Genomic DNA, 17,871 nt, shown 5'->3' on the forward strand with positions numbered 1-17,871 from the left:
TTTCATTTTGGACAGAGTAAGGGAGGGTTATAATTCCCGTAAAGTTTATTTTTGCCCTCTTTGTCTTAAAGGGGGATTTACCTTCACGTTCCATACAATAGTCAAAACAGGAAGTGGGAAGAAATCCCTGCAAATTAATGTAATCTTTTGGGGACCCCCAGGTCATCAGAACCATTGGAAGATTTCTCCTATTTTCCAGGAACAATCCAACATTTGGGATTTTCTTTTACTTTCACATCCATGAAGAGAGGTTGGATCTCCCTAATGGGGCTGCAGACAGCAATAAAAACTGACAGATGTTCTGACAGATCCCTCTTCCTTCAATCCAAACCTAAAAAAAAAAATGTTGCCTTTTAGTTATCAGTGGCAGCTGGTGCTAAACATTTTTGGGGGTGGGTGAGCTCACCCCCTCCACTGCCCTGGCTTCTCCTTCCCGGTCTTCTTCAGATTCACCTCCTGTCCTGATTGGCCAGGAGGAGAAGCCAGAAATCAATAGCGAATATTGATTTGCTAGTGTAACAAGTGGGTGGGTTCAGGGCGCAGTGCTCCAGGCTCTAATTATGTGCTTACGGCTGGGTACACACCTCCGACGGATGCGGCTTGCATATCTTTTCTCCGTTTCAGGGATGAAGCAGAGCAGAATTTTTGCCTGGATTCGGTCCTGGAACAGAGCCAAAGAAGCACAGCGTTCCTGTGGAAGCCGTTCCGCAGCCAGAATGGAGATATGTGAACCGGCTCCATAGAGAGGTGATCTCAATCTCCTGTCATGCAAATTGGATGAGAGAAATTTGCATAGGTGTGAAAACCCAGCCTGAAAAAAAAAAAAAAAACCTGTAGAAAGCTAGGAATCCAGGGCCTGAATGAAAACTGCATGCAAACTAGGGGGGTGGCACCCCTGTGACCCTTGTGGACCGGCTGCTACTGTTAGTTACAACTGTTAGTTATACTTTAAACTTTAATTTTAGCAGAAAATTAGCACAAATAACTTCATAAAAAGTCAATTATACATTTTCTGTTTCTTTCAATTGCTTACCTGAATGGAGTAATTTTTGCCACTTTTGGAATTCTTAGTTTTTTTTCCATTTCATCTTTACTAATTTTAAAATGTTTTTTAAGAAGGTCGAATCGCTTCAGATAGTATAGGAGCTCTGCAACAAAATCAGTGATTTCTTGATCAGTGTAACCATGTTTCTTTAGTACCAAGAAAAGGTCTTTCAGTTCTGAAGCTCCTTTTGGAACGAAGTCTTTGCACAAGAAGTTCACATCTTTACTTTCATCAGAGCTCAGGTCATTGATGATGCTAAGTAACTGGGAATTCTTTTTATTCATAGTGGTTACATTCAGTTGAGAGTTTCAAAATTATTTCCTTTACCTATATAAAGGAACAGTTAGACTTAGATAGAGGTAGAAATAGAAAATCACATATCACTGAACTAAGATAAACATAAATGATTTATATAATAACAGAAGTCATAGTGGTGTCGGCATATAGCATCGGACAGGATGCCCACCAGGGGATATAACTGGGATGGCCTACAATAAGACAAAATGTAGAAGACTTTGTGTAAAGTGGGTCATGACAAAGACTGTGTGTTAATGCGGAACTGCTATCGGGGTGAGCTGGCTCTTACAATAACATTAAAGAATGCACTTTATGCCACGCTTACTTTTCAGTGTGTCCTCCTCCAGTGATGTGACGTCTACACTTGCCCTTTACACTCTTCTGCTATCACTGACATCTTTAGCTAGTCTCTTTCCAGCTGGAATTAACATTGTTTCAGCACCCAGCTCCAATCCTGGGTTGGAATGTATGCTGGGAGATGATAATGTGGTATGACTTAACTTAAAATGTGTGGAGAGAATTGGGGAGCCATAGAGCAGCCATCAGAAATTTTTGTTACACAGCTTTAAGCCTGCCCCCCCCCCCCCCAGCCTGACCACGGGCTATCCTACCAAATCCGCACATTGGCCACCTCACCTGTTACACACTCAACCCCCCCCCAATCCTGTATACATATCAGTTCCCTCACACCTGTATATATGTCACTCCCCCCTCACACACACACACACCTGTATATATGTCACCCCCCCCCACACCTGTATATATATCAGCCCCTCACATACACACAGTGCTGTGTTTTGGCCTAGGCCGAACAAGGGACCTTGCACACCGACCAGGGAACCGGCACCATGCACAACCACCAGGGACCCCGCACAACCACCAGGGACCCCGCACAACCACCAGGGACCTCACACAACCACCAGGGACCCTGCACAACCACCAGGGACCCCACACAACCACCAGCCAACCCGCAGAGCCACCAGGGACCTCGTACAACCAGCAGGGACCACGCACAGGGACCCCACACAACCACCAGGGACCTCACACAGCCACCAGGGACCCCGCACAGCCACCAGGGACCCAGGACCCTGCACAGCCACCAGGGACCCCGGACCATCACCAGGGACCCCACACAACCACCAGGGACCCCGCACAGCCACCAGGGACCTGGGACCCCACACAGCCACCAGGGACCCTGCACAGCGGGGTCCCTGGTGGCAACTAAACTGACCATTACTGCAACTAAACTGACCTTTACTGCAACTAAACAGACCTTAGCAAAAGCATGGAAGACCCAGGCTCTCAGTTTCGAAGCACTTTAGCCCCGGACCAGAGGTCTTTTTACAATTTTGCACTGCACTGCTTTAACTGGTAATTGCGCAGTCGTGCAATGTTGTACGAAATTTGCGTCGTTTTCTTCCCACAAATAGAGCTTTCTTTTGATGGTATTTGATTGCCTCTGCGATTTTTATTTTTTGAGATATAAATGGAAAAAGACCGAAAATTTTGAGAAAAAAAGATATTTTCTACTTTCTGTTATAAGAAAAATCGAATAAACTCAATTTTAGTCATATATTTAGAGCAAAATTTATTCAGCCACATGTCTTTAGTAAAAAAAATGTCAATAAGCGTATATTTATTGGTTTGTGCAAAAGTTATAGCGTCTACAAACTAGAGTACATTTTCTGGAATTTACACAGCTTTTAATTTATGACTGCCTATCTCATTTCTTGAGGTGCTAAAATGGCAGGGCAGTACAAACCCCCCCCCCCCCCCCAAATGACCCCATTTTGGAATCACTGCCTTCAGGATTTCTAAGGGTGCAAATTTTTGATTTCACTCCTCACTACCTACAGTTTCGAAGGCCATAAAATGCCAAAATAACACAACCCCACCCCCCAAATGACCCCATTTTGGAAAGTAGACACACCAAGGAAATTGCTGAGGGGCATGTTGAGCCCATTGAATATTTTTTTTTTGTCCCAAATGATTGAATAATGACACAAAAAAAAAAAAAAAAAAAAAGTTTACAAAAAGTTGTCACTAAATGATATATTGCTCACACATGCCATAGTTATATGTGGAATTGCACCCCAAAATATATTCTGCTGCTTCTCCTGAGTACGGGGATACCACATATGTGGGACTTTTTGGGAGTCTAGCTGCGTACGGCACTCCAAAAACCAATCACTGCCTTCAGGGTTTCTTAAACCCCATACACACTATCAGATTATCTGCTGAGTTTTTCCTTCAGATTTACCAAAACCATATAATATGAAGACAAACCTTAGGAGTTTCAATGTGTATGCAATCAGGCAGGCCCTTCTACTACATGGTTTTGGTAAATCTGAAGGAAAAACTCAGCAGATAATCTGATAGTGTGTACGGGGCTTAAGGGTGCAAATTTTTGATTTCACTCCTCACTACCTATCACAGTTTCGAAGGCCATAAAATGCCAAAATAACACAAACCCCCCCCAAATGACCCCATTTTGGAAAGTAGACATCCCAAGCTATTTACTGAGAGGCATGTTGAGTCCATGAAATATTTTATATTTTGCCACAAGTTGCAGGAATATTAAAAAAAATTTTTTTTTTGCACAAAGTTGTCACTAAATGATATATTGCTCACACATGCTATGGGCATAAGTCAAATTACACCCCAAAATAAATTCTGCTGCTTCTCCCGAGTATGGGGATACCACATGTGGGGGACTTTTTGGGAGCCTAGCCACGTACAGGACCCCAAAAACCAAGCACTGCCTTCCGGATTTAAATATAAAACGCTACCAAAAAAAACTGTTAGCGATCGCAGGGATCAGGCCTGACTCTGCGAACGCTGCAGTTATGTGTTTAGTGTTTTGTAAGTGACAGCGATCGATCGATACTGCACTTGGGTAGGCTGGGCGGAGGGGCAAAACGCAGGTGCTAGCAGGTATCTGGGCTGATCCCGCTAACAATGCGTTTTTTTGGAACCCTAAACTGCTGGGGATGCTAGTATAGATCTGATCAGATCAGATATTGATCTGTTCAGATTCTATACCACTACGGGAGGTGTATGCTTTGCGCGTGGGTGTTAGCGGTACTGGCACTAGCCTAGCGCTGCCTGGGGCGACTCAGACCCTGACCCTAAAACCTAATTGATATCACCCGCCGGGTGATCAGGGGGTTAAACCTTTATTGGGTAATAAATGGCGGGTGCCCTGATGCTATAAAAAGCAAACTAACTAACCAGAGTCACCCGTAACACTTATACGGTGATCACTGGTGAAAGGGTTAACTAAGGGGCAATCAGGGGGTTCAAATTTTTATTAGGTAGTATATGGGGGTCCCTGGCGCTATATAAAAACCTGACGGGGAACCTAAATAACTAACTGGCTAACCAGTGTCACCAGTGACACTTATATGGTGATCGCTGGTGAAAGGGTTAACTAGGGCCAATCAGGGGGTTAAAACCATTATTGGGTAGTATATGGGGGTACCTAGCGCTATAAAAACCTGGCGGTGAACCTAAAAAAATAACTAGCTACCTAGCGACACTAGTGACACTAATGCAGCGATCAGAAAAATGATCGCTTAGTGACACTGGCAAAAGGGGGTTAAAGGGTTAACTAGGGGCAATCAGGGGGTTAAAACCATTATTAGGTAGTATATTGGGGTACCTAGCACTATAAAAACCTGGCGGTGAACCTAAGAAAATAACTAGCTACCCAGCGACACTAATGCAGCGATCAGAAAAATGATTGCTTAGTGACACTGGCAAAAGGGGTGAAAGGGTTAACTAGGGGCAATCAGGGGGTTAAAACCGTTATTGGGTAGTATATCGGGGTACCTAGTGCTATAAAAACCTGGCGGTGAACCTAAAAAAATAACTAGCTACCTAGCGACACTAATGCAGCGATCAGAAAAATGATCGCTTAGTGACACTGGCAAAAGGGGGTGAAAGGGTTAACTAGGGGCAATCAGGGGGTTAAAACCATTATTGGGTAGTATATCAGGGTACCTAGCGCTATAAAAACCTGGCGGTGAACCTAAAAAAATGTGTGCCTGTGTGTTAGTTAGTGTCAGTGTAGTGTTTGGTGCACTTACTTTTAGTCTTCTCCTCGTAGTCCGGTCAAAAAGACCGCCCTGAGGAGAATGACATCACTTCCTCCCTGCCTGTGTATACAATACACAGTGGGAGGAAGCTTCTCATTCGTCAGGAGCGATCGAGAGGGGATAGCCAGAAACCAACGACCATCCCCTCATCCTGGATCGCTCCTGCAGCAAAACGGACCGTCGCATCCAGCGGGAGGGGGTCCGATTGGACCCCCCACCCGCTGGAAGGCAAGCACGTACATGTACGTGCTTGTGTCTGTACATGCCATTGTGATGACGTACAATGGCACTCGGCGGTCGTTAAGTGGTTAAAAACCGTGTAAATGATATTATGGTTAATGAGAATCTGACAGCCGTGTTGTCTGATACACATGACAAATTCCTCCGGGCCTGGCAACCATGGGTGACATATACTGACATATACTCACCCTTCTCTATTTGATCCAGCATTACTCTATCTCTAGTATGCCTCCACTCCCCCCATCCTGTGGACTCCCCCCCTTATCTTTCATTCCCCTTCTTTCTTTGCTCTGCTTCACCCCTCTTTTTCTATCCTACACATCTATTCTTCTCCTTCTGGCCTCCCCCCTTCCCATGCTTTCTTCCTACCTTCTCTTTTCCATGTTTCATTGGCCCACAGGCTAGTCCTGCTGGGATTGGACACATGATAAGAACATTTTTATGGGTATATACTACCTCTCATTAAGTATGCTCAATATTTTCGTTGTTCTCCTTTTTCAATGCTGTGTTCTACATTATCTCTTAACACTGCAAAATCACTGATACACAAGTACAATTTAGTATGTTACCACACCATCATGATCTCCGAATCTCATAAGATCTCCCCTGAAACCTCAGGATCTGACGCAAACTCTTGTGTCCCGGACTGATATTTTTGATGCCTAAAGTATATGTGAATTTGTATATAGGATGTGTCCAAATCTGTTCCTTCCATTTTCCTCATTGTTTCTTTGCGTGTTATCTTTTTGTACTATTCTGTTAATCTTTATGTTCAATAAAACCCTTACAAGAAAAGCTTCTCTGGGTCCAAAATGGTTGTCCATATCTCAGGAGAACTTGATGTCCAATCAGACACTGCTTCCCCATAATGGCCTCCATTCTCCCCCCCACAGCCTCCCCTAATACTCACCTGAGCCCCTTCTCAATCCAACAATGTAAATGAGAGACTCGGCTGTCCCCAACTCCCTCTCCTCTTTGTCTGAAACAGCAGTGGGCGCAATTGGCTCCTACTGCTGTCAATAACAGCCAGTGAGCCAATGATGAGAGAGTGGGGGTGGGGTTTAAGCCGTGGCTCTATGTCTCTTAAGAACACATAGGGCCCAGCTTGGGAGCAAGCATGCACCAGTGCTCTCATAGCAAGTGACAAGCCATTGGGGGCACTGATTAAGAGGGAGGAACCAAGAGAGCCGACGGAGGACCCGAGCATAGGAGGATCAGGGCTGCTCTGTGCAAAACCACTGCACAGAGCAGGTGAGAATGACATGTTTGTTATTAAGAAAAAAAAATCTGAACCTTTGATTTTACTTTAACTATGCCTTGAGTTCTGTTTTAATCTATTTAGGCTTAGTAAAGCATTTCTGTCTGGGAGAAAATTGCTGCAAGCAGCAGACTCCTTCCCAGTTAAAAGTATGCAAGCAAGTAAAAGGAGATAAAGGAAGCTGCTCACAGGAACTGTTCACACCAAAATGTGATGGTGCAAGGCTGGCTGCTATTTCCAGCAAAGCCTCCTCCCATAGGCAGGGGAAATTGCCTTGCTTCCTATGGCACCATTCACATTTCAGCATGGCTGTGGTGTGTGAAGAAAAAAGTACAGCATGCAATACATTTTTTCAGTGCAGCAAGCTGCGATGTGAGCCACCACAACGATGTATAGCATTCCATAATTTGTCGGAAGGACTTCCTCTTCAGCAGGTTCCGAGTTAGTAACCACTAGGGATGACCTTCGTGTTCGAGTCGAACATACGTTCGACTCGAACATCGGCTGTTCGCCCGTTCGGCGAATTCCGAACGTTATGGGCCGTTCGCGCCAAATTCGTTTGCCGCTCATGGCCCACAATGCACTGCGATGGCGCAGTGCATTGCTGGCTCATGATTGGCAAAGCATGCACTGTGACCCCACATGCTTGGCCAATCACAGCGCTGGCAGCGAGGAGAGCCATGATTGGCCACAGGCAGGATGCCTGTGGCCAATCATAGCTCAGGCTGTGTAGTACACACCCCACACTATATAAGGCCGCCAGCGCGGTGGCCTTGTGTAGTGTGTTGGCGTCTGTAGCAGTTAGTGGGTGTTCTGTGTACCTTCAACACAGTATACACCGATCGTTATCGGCCGATTTTTCGTTCTTGCTCTTCTGTAGTGGTTGTTGTCTGCGTGCCCTGACCGCAGTATACACCGCTATTTTCACCATATATCTATCTTTTATAATAGAGCTTGCAGTCAGTGTTAGGAGATTGTGCGTGCTGTCTGCGTGCTCTGAACGCAGTATACACCGCTATATCCACCTATATAGCTAACTATCTTGCTAGTTTTAAATAGAGCTTTCAGTCAGTGTTAGGAGATTATGCGTGCTGTCTGCGTGCTCTGAACGCAGTATACACCGCTATATCCACCTATATAGCTAACTATCTTGCTTGTTTTAAATAGAGCTTTCAGTCAGTATTAGGAGATTATGCGTGCTGTCTGCGCGCTCTGAACGCAGTATACACTGTTATATCCACCTATATAGCTAACTGTCTTGCTCGTTTTAAATAGAGCTTTCAGTCAGTGTTAGGAGATTGTGCGCGCTGTCTGCGTGCTCTGAACGCAGCAGACACCGCTATATCCACCTATATAGCTAACTATCTTGCTCGTTTTAAATAGAGCTTTCAGTCAGTGTTAGGAGATTATGCGTGCTGCCTGCGTGCTCTGAATGCAGTATACACTGCTATATCCACCTATATAGCTAACTATCTTGCTCGTTTTAAATAGAGCTTTCAGTCAGTGTTAGGAGATTGTGCGTGCTGTCTGCGTGCTCTGAACGCAGTATACACCGCTATATCCACCTATATAGCTAACTATCTTGCTCGTTTTAAATAGAGCTTGCAGTCAGTTGTAGGAGATTGAGCTACACTTTAAAAATGTACCAGTTGAAAATTACAAACAGATTCAACTTAACACAACAAATCTACACGGTCCCTGTCTTGTTTGCACTGCCTGTATACTGCTGTTCTGAGTATATAGGGCCTGGGGGCCACACGCATTTCCTTTTTTTAATATGGGTACGGGGTTCCCCTTAATATGCGTACAAGACCCAAAGGGGCTGGTAATGGGCAGGGAGGGCTACCCATGCCATTTTTCTCAATGATTTTCAACCATATTGCAGGAACCAGATATAACATTAAAACTGCAAGCAGTTTTAAATTATGTTATTTCCGTTAAATGTAATTTTGTGCAGGGACTGTTCTAAACACGGGAAACACGTGGCACTTCACAGGCATACTACAGACGCCCTCCAGGCACGATATTTAAAGGAATATTTCACTTTTTTTTTTCACTTTAATCGTCATTAAAATCAGTACTCCTACCAAAACGGCCATTTTTAAAACTTTTTTTGCATTGACCCATGTCCCTTGGGGCAGGAGCCAGGTCCCCAAACCCTTTTTAGGACAGTATCTTGCATATTAGCCGTTAAAATTAGCACTTTTAATTTCGAACGTTCGAGTCCCATAGACTTCAATGGGGTTCTAACGTTCGTACGAATTTGGGGTCCGTTCGAAAGTTCTGGTGCGAACCGAACCGGGGGGTGTTCGGCTCATCCCTAGTAACCACCAACTGAGGCTTTGGGACACTCTTGGGGAAAGCCGCATTGGCAAATCCAAAGCTTGAATCGTCTTGTTCCAAGCAAGGATACTGTTTTGAAAGTCTCAAATGGAATTGGGGATAGGGAATTGCTTCGAATGAAGCTACCATCTTTCCTAACAACCTCATGCAAAGGCGAATTGAGGGATTTCTCTTCGACCTGACCATCCGCACCAGCTCTTGTATGGAGCTGATCTTTGCAGGAGGCAAGAACACCCTTTTCTGGGCTGTGTCTATGATCAGGCCTAGATACTCCAGCCTTCTTAGTGGCTTTAAGGAGGATTTCTTTAGGTTGAGAGTCAAACCCAGACTTTCCAGGTAACTGCTTGTAATAGCTACACCTTGCTTCAAGCGAGCCACTGACTGGTCTATTAACAATAGATCATCCAAGCAAGCCAAGACTGTGCCCTGTCCTGTGCCCTTAACCTGGCTAGAGGTGGGGCTAGTACTTTTGTGAATACCTGGGGCGCTGTAGCAAGGCCGAAAGGCAAGGCTACAAACGGGAAGTGCTTTTGTTCTACTTCGAACCACAGAAACCTCTGGTGAGGAGGAAATATAGGGACATGGAGATATGCATCTCTGATGTTGACGGATGCCAGAAGTTCTCCTTGTAGGATGGAAACGACCGACTTAATTGACTCCATGTGAAAGGAGAATCTTCAGGAACTGATTTAGATTCCGTAGATCTAGAATTGGTCTGATATCCCCATTTGGCTTTGGTACTGTAAATAGGTTTGAGTAAAACCCCAAACCTTGCTCTTGTTTGGGAATCTGTATAATCACCCCTTGAGCCAACAATCAGTCTAATGCTTGTAACAGGGATTGCCTTCTCCCTGGATCCATGGGAACGTTTGATTTCAGAAAACGAGGCGGTGTAAACTCTTGAAACTCTAGCTTGTATCCTAGATAAACTGTGGAGAGAGTCCATTTATTGTGAATTTCCCTTTGCCAGACTTCTGAGTACCTCAGAAGTCTTCCCCCTACCTTGGTGAGGGGAGATGCTTCTTCATGACGAGGCTTTAATATTCTTTGCAGACTTGCGCCCCTGCCTAGAGGTGGATACACCTGGCGTGGGAAAAAAAGTTTGTTTAAACGAAAGACGTTTATCTTTTCTTTTGACTGGCAAAAGAGTACTCTTTCCGCTGGAAATTGTTTGGATATATTTATCCAAACTATCGCCAAATAGTCATTCTCCCTTAAAGGGAAAACTAATTAGAAGGTTCTTGCAAGGCGTTTCAAGTGACCAACCCTTTAACCAAATGATCCTCCACATGTGTACTAGAACAAGCGCAAGGCGTGATGCCTGGTGAATAGAATCCTTCATTGCATCTATGGCAAAGCATAATGCTTTAGGTAGCTTGGCCAACTTCCGGGCCTGTTGTGCAGGGAGTTCTTTAAGAGCATTTGTGAACTGGTCCTTAAGGACTGACAGATGCCTATGGCTGCGATTGTAGGCTGAGTCACGGTCCCCGCTAATGAAAAAGAAGATTTTAATAGACCTTCCAGCTTATCTGTTGGATCTTTAAGCATCTGCGCATTGTCCACTGGACAAGTTAAACTCTTATTGACATTGGAAATCGCAGCATCAACTGCTGGAACTTTCCATCTTTTAGAGAAATTATCCTCCATAGGATAGAGATTTGAGAATCTCTTAGGAGGGGAAAAATGCTTATCCGGATGATCCCATTCTGTATAAATAAGCTTTCGCAGTAATGCTTGTACAGGAAATGCATGCAAAGGTTGTAAAGGTTTCAAAGAACCCAAGGAGGAGCTAACTCTGTTAGGGGTAGCATGAAAGCAGAGTGAACCATCTCTGTAAGGCTCTGTACTTAACTGGTTTGTCTTTCCTCTCGATCATCTGAGGGTAATACCTCATCCTGTCCCCAAAATTCCTTAGGACCCTCTCTGTATAGAGTCTAAGAAGGGGGAGGGGGATCTAGGATGCTTCCTATCCACCTGCATAAGGAATGCGATTAAAGTAGCCAATCTTCCTTCTAAGTCCTGCAGGGCAGAGGAAAATGCATCTACAGTCACATATGCAGGGGCTGAAGTATTTGAAGCAGTTGCACCACCACTATCTTCCAATGGCTCACCCTGGCTTGCCATGTCTGATCTCTCCGAAGAGGATGACAGTATGAAGGCATGACTGGGATTCCCAGCGCCTGGGGGTGACACCTTAGGTACATTTACGGTAGGTCTGGAAGGCATAGTGCTAAGCACAAAAGCAGAGGTACACCAAACCAACACTATTTGTTTAAGAACAGTTGTAGCAAAAAAATGTCACCATAATAATGCTAAGAAAGAATCAGTATTTTCCTGTACTATAAATGCCTGTAATGCAACGTGCCCAGCGCTCTAATATGTCTCAGTGTGTCAGACTCCTCATTCAGTTAGGAGATCTCTGCAACTGAGAGTGTCTGTTATATTGCCTCAGGTGAAAGCTGATTGGCGTCCTCAGCGCCTCTCCTTCCTCTATGCCGTGCGCTGTATGGGAACCTTACGTCCATACACGGCGCCATGTGAGCCCAGCCACACCCTTCAGCTTCCTTCAGCGATACCCGCCCCACTCCCTGAATATGCCTATTTTGTGCACGTGCAAATGGGTATGTGGGTCTGTCCTTGCAGACCTAAAGGGAGGGGGAGACGCCGTTCTTCCATAGCCACCAGCCTCTGGGGACCAGTGCGTACAGGTATGTGATGCTGTATCTAGTAAGAGAGGAGGAGGAGAGAGAGCGGGGGGGTCAGCAGTTTCTTGACACAGGAATATCCCATGCTGCTAAGTGGAAGTGCTGCTCAGCTTAAGCCCCTGCAGCAAGGGGCCATGGTTTAGAAAAATTACAAATTTTTTTTGTTTTAAACCTCTCAGCTGTGCCATCCACAGAATATCAAAATGTATCTGTTTTTAGCCACTGTTGTATACTATTAAAAAACACTTAAAAGGATTAAGAACCCCCTCCGCTGGGACCATAGAAGCTATATAGCCTAAAGCTGCTGAGTGGTGTAAATTTTCTCTCTATAGAGGACATTCTAACAGGCATACAAGTAATATAGAAGGAAAATGCCTCAGCCTTTTCCCTTACCTTGTCTACGCTGCAGGATACTGCTGTAAACAGTAAGATCCAAACTTCACCCATCACGGTTGGCTGCGTAGTAACCTTCAAAGACTGGGTCCCTTTAAAAGGGGTTCCACTCCTTTGGACCTGTATAGCACCCCTCGGGAACAGCTTTAGGTAATGTAGCAAGACCAAAAGAGTCCTGGTTCCTAGGGTCCAGCTCTCAAGAAGAAGCGTTACAGGCAAAACCTCGTTCTTGTCTGTGAGGCCTGGGTACCATCCTATGGCCTCAGTGGCGAGGATGGATCCGGCTATGGAGGTTTTTTAAACCTTCATGGATCCCTCCAGGAGCTCCTCAGAGCACATCTTCACTTTTGACCAACGCCTTAGACACTGGCGAAAAAACTGAGGTACTCCTGCAAGTAGGAGGGGTTATAGTGGTGTAGTGGTTAGCACTCTCACCTAGCAGTAAAAAGGGTCGCTGGTTTGAATCCCAACCATGACACCACCTGTCTGGAGTTTGCATGTTCTCCCTGTGCCTGCGTGGGTTTCCTCCGGGTACTCCGGTTTCCTCCCAAACTCCAAAGACATGCAGGTAGGTTGATTGGCTTCTGTCCCAAATTGGCCCTAGTATATGAATGGGGACCTTGGATTGTTGGATCCTTGAGGGTAGGGACTGATGTGAGTGTACAATGTACGGGGATACGGGTAGACACTCACTCAGGTTGAACTGGATGGACTGGTGTCTTTATTCAACCTTACTAACTATATAACTATATAATTATATATAGGGGAGTCAACTTCCTGTATCAGATTGTACCAGTGTCAACACCTGGCCCATAACCCACCAAGTAATTACTTGAGACTCTGTGTCCTATAATGTACGATAAAGAAAGTCCTGCCAGCAGCTTCTTTGCAGTGGTGGAGGAGCGTTGATTACACCGCTCCTCCACTGCTCCTGCCCATTGAAAGCAAAGGGGCAGCGCCACCATACTATCTGCAAAGTCTGCTGCTGCAGTGGCATTTTGCGGGCGGATTTAACCCCTTTTCGGCCACTAGTGGGGGGTTAAAACCGCCCCACTAGCGGCCCAAATAGCACCGCTTTACCGCGTCTTAAGGCTACAGGTATTGGATATTGAAATGACCCCTTTTAGTCATCCCCTATAATAGTTTATATTAAGTAGGGGACTGGAATAGGGCTGCCAGTAAAGCCGGTACTCTGAGTTCTTAAAGTTTAAGGAGTGGACATAAGAAAGGCTGCATATTGTTCTCGTATGTAAAAAAGGCTGTGGTAAATACTAAGGCAGTGAAACTGATCAAATTACCTGTGTAAAATAATGGAAAGCCTGAAAACATGACCTGATGCCTTGAGGACTGGAGTTGAACAACACTGATCTAACTTACCTTATCGTAGTATACCTTGCTCAGAAGGACCTTACCCTCCTGTTCTGGGAAAAAGCTTAGTCATGGGTGTTATTCCACATACATCTCCCGCAGATAAGGAGCATGCTTGTTTTTTGCAGTGTGTCATTTTCAGTAAAAAGAAAAACAAGAATTTCCGCTTAAACTTTCCATATATACTTCTATGACTCATTGCAAAAGTATTTCATTGAATGCACACACATCCTTTAGCCTTAGGCCTACAACATGCAACATTTATTAACTGTATTTAAATTTCTGCCACTTTTAAATCACTTTAAAACCCCAGTTTCCTGAAATAGTCATAAATAATCCCATCTACAGTAGGCCTAAGTTTAACATGTAAATGGTTATATAGGCCAGAACCTAGGGCAGAGCACTACTAATTGTTTCACATTTTACATATGTACAGTATCTCACAAAAGTGAGTACATTTTTGTAAATATTTTATTACATCTTTTTATGTGACAACACTGAAGAAATTACACTTTGCTACAATGTAAAGTAGTGAGTGTACAGCTTGTATAACAGTGTAAATGTGCTGTCCCCTCAAAATAACTCAACACACAGCCATTAATAATCTTAATGAGACACAATGTACAGGGATAGGGCGAATTTTAAACATACACCCACACTCACGCTGGATAGACTGGTGTCTTTATTCAACCTTACTAACTATGTAAAATAAACAATGGGAAACAAATTCCTTACAACAGATGCAACCCATGATGAATAGGCTATATATAATCATGAAGTAGTTATGCTGTATAATAAATGTCCATAAATAATTCAGAGTAAAGTTCCTTGATGGGTGACATATGACATCATAACCACTATAAAGGAGTACAAATAGTCTGTAATTGTAAATTCTCCTTGGGATGTATCATATCACAGATCACAAAGTAAGTATCCACCACCACATACATTGCATGCTTACCAGCTTACTCAAGTCGATTGTGGCTAATACCCAGCCGGGGCCTTTTCCTCGCAGGATGTCAGGGAGATATCACTCAGAACAGAGGTAGCCAGATAAACAAACTTTCCACTGGCTAAGGATCATCACTCAGGCACCATGATTGTGCATCTGAGAAGAGAGAGACTCACCATAGTGTAAAACCAAACTAATTGTTTAATGGATAAAACATAATGCACTTACATCAAATAGGATGATATATAGCAGGTTTAAAAAAGCTGGCTGGCTAAGAACAAATACCTGTCCTTCCAGGATACAAACAACGCGGTGACGTCAGCACTTCCCTCCTTCGTGACATGTTTCGTCACAATATGACATCGTCCTGCGGAACGGGCAGGAAACATGCACAAGGGCCCCTATAGTGGCTTGCAATGGGGGCACTCTTGGGGGGAGCCAGGAGTGCTGGTTGGACTTTAACCACCTTCAGACCGGACCATTTTGCTGGTAAATGACCAGAGGTCTTTTTACAATTTGGCACTGCGCTGCTTTAACTGGTAATTGCGCGGTCATGCAATGTTGTACCCAAACAAAATTTGCATCCTTTTCTTCCCACAAATAGAGCTTTCTTTTTATGGTATTTGATTGCCTCTGCGATTTTTATTTTTTGCGATATAAACGTAAAAAGACCGCAAATTTTGAAAAAAAATGATATTTTCTACTTTTTGTTATTAGAAAAATCCAATAAACTCAATTTTAGTCATACATTTAGGCCAAAATGTATTCAGCCACATGTCTTTGGTAAAAAAAAAGTCAATAATTGTATATTTATTGATTTGCGCAAAAGTTGTCACATCTACAAACTAAGGTACGTTTTCTGGAATTTACGCAGCTTTTAGTTTACGACTGCCTATCTCATTTCTTGAGGTGCTAAAATGGCAGGGCAGTACAAAACCCCCCCAAATGACCCCATTTTGGAAAGTAGACACCCTAAGGAAATTGATAAGTGGCATGTTGAGCCCATTGAATATTTTATTTTTTTGCCTCAAGCGATTGAATAATGACAAAAAATATATATATTTTTTTTTTTACACAAAGTTGTCACTAAATGATATATTGCTCACACATGCTATGGGCATATGTGAAATGACACCCCAAAATAAATTCTGCTGCTTCTCCTGAGTACGGGGATACCACATATGTGGGACTTTTTGGGAGCCTAGCTGCGTACGGGGCCCCGAAAACCAAGCACCGCCTTCAGGCTTTCTAAGGGCGTAAATTTTTGATTTCACTTCTCACTACCTATTACAGTTTTGAAGGCCATAAAATGCCAAGATGGCACAAAACCCCCACAAATGACCCCATTTTAGAAAGTAGACACCCCAAGCTATTTGCTGAGAGGCATTTTGAGTCCATGGAATATTTTATATTTTGCCACAAGTTGCGGGAAAATTACAAACTTTAATTTTTTTTTATTTTTTTTTCACAAAGTTGTCACTAAATGATATATTGCTCACACATGCTATGGGCATATGTGAAATGACACCCCAAAATAAATTCTGCTGCTTCTCCTGAGTACGGGGATACCACATATGTGGGACTTTTTGGGAGCCTAGCCGCGTACGGGGCCCCGAAAACCAAGAACCGCCTTCAGGTTTTCTAAGGGCGTAAATATTTGACTTCACTCCTCACTACCTATTACAGTTTTGAAGGCCAGAAAATGCCAAGATGGCACAAAACCCCCACAAATGACCCCATTTTAGAAAGTAGACACCCCAAGCTATTTGCTGAGAGGCATGTTGAGTCCATGGAATATTTTATATTTTGCCACAAGTTGCGGGAAAATTACAAACTTTTTTTTTTTTTTTCACAAAGTTGTCACTAAATGATATATTGCTCACGCATGCCATGGGCATATGTGAAATGACACCCCAAAATAAATTCTGCTGCTTCTCCTGAGTACGGGGATACCAGATATGTGGGACTTTTTGGGAGCCTAGCCGCGTACGGGGCCCCGAAAACCAAGCACCGCCTTCAGGCTTTCTAAGGGCGTTACAGTTTTGAAGGCCATAAAATGCCAAGATGGCACAAACCCCCCCCAAATGACCCCATTTTGGAAAGTAGACACCCCTAAATTTAGGGGTACACTAGTGAGACTAGGTAATAAATGGCGGGTGCCCTGAAACTATAAAAAAAATAACTAACCAACCAGCGTCACCTGTAACAGTTATATGGTGATCACTGGTGAAAGGGTTAACTAGGGGGCAATCAGGGGGCTTTATGCGGTAGTATATGGGGGTCCCTGGCGCTATAAAAAGCTGCGGCGAACCTAAATACCTACCTGCCTAACTAGCGTCACCTGTGACACTAATACAGTGATCAGAAAAACTATCGCTTATTAGGCTGGGTTCACACTGGAGCGATGTGGGAACGCCACGAATGCGCGGCGGGTTCCCGCATCACATGCCTCCCGGCGGCAGTTCACACTGCCCTATGCGAACTGCTGGGAGTGTCAGTGAAATGTTAATGACACCCCCAGATCAGTTCGCATATCGCAGTGCGATCTGCAAACTCGGATCGCATGGTGTGAACACCCATGCGATCCGATTCTGCTGCGGACCAAAAAAAGGGTCCCGTGCGAGTTTGAGGCGGGTGCGGCGGGTGCGACACGAATTCAGCCATACTATCTGTATGGCTGAACTCGAATCGCACAGAGATCGGATGTGATTTGCACTGCAGTGCGGTGCCAATCACATCCGTTCTCATAAACCGCTGCAATGTGAACCCAGCCTTAGTGACACTGGCGACGGGGGGTGATCACGGGGTTAAACTTTTATTGGGGGGGTTAGGGGGGTACCTTAGAACTAAAGGGGGCTAACCCTAACTGCCCTAACAGTTATTACAGTCACAAATGACACCCGCTGGGTGATCAGGGGGTTAAACCTTTATTAGGTAATAAATGGCGGGTGCCCTGAAACTATAAAAAAATAACTAACCAACCAGCGTCACCTGTAACAGTTATATGGTGATCACTGGTGAAAGGGTTAACTAGGGGGAAATCAGGGGGCTTTATGCGGTAGTATATGGGGGTCCCTGGCGCTATAAAAAGCTGCGGCGAACCTAAATACCTACCTGCCTAACTAGCGTCACCTGTGACACTAATACAGCGATCAGAAAAATGATCGCTTATT

The 17,871-nt window shown here is 44.3% G+C and overlaps 1 protein-coding gene across 4 annotated transcripts in view; it reads right to left on the reverse strand.

The window, feature by feature from the left end:
* The window catches only part of LOC143924347 (caspase-8-like), a 105,092-nt gene that overhangs the window by 53,907 nt on the left and 33,314 nt on the right, over nucleotides 1-17,871 (reverse strand). The window contains exons 2-3 of one of the 4 annotated variants that reach the window (XM_077448621.1): nucleotides 14,708-14,854; nucleotides 1,034-1,372 (exon numbers count right to left, since the gene is read on the reverse strand). In XM_077448621.1, coding sequence (XP_077304747.1) covers nucleotides 1,034-1,329 — 296 coding nt within the window. In that variant the 5' untranslated portion in view covers nucleotides 1,330-1,372; nucleotides 14,708-14,854. Of the gene's footprint in view, nucleotides 1-1,033; nucleotides 1,373-13,676; nucleotides 13,722-13,755; nucleotides 13,877-14,707; nucleotides 14,855-17,871 lie in introns of those variants that run through there. The other 3 variants (XM_077448622.1, XM_077448624.1, XM_077448623.1) reach the window with 3 other exon arrangements.

Source organism: Lithobates pipiens, unplaced genomic scaffold (assembly GCF_037356315.1).
Source record: "Lithobates pipiens isolate NorthernLeopardFrog02 unplaced genomic scaffold, aLitPip1_a1.2 Scaffold_22, whole genome shotgun sequence".
NCBI lineage: Eukaryota > Metazoa > Chordata > Amphibia > Anura > Ranidae > Lithobates > Lithobates pipiens.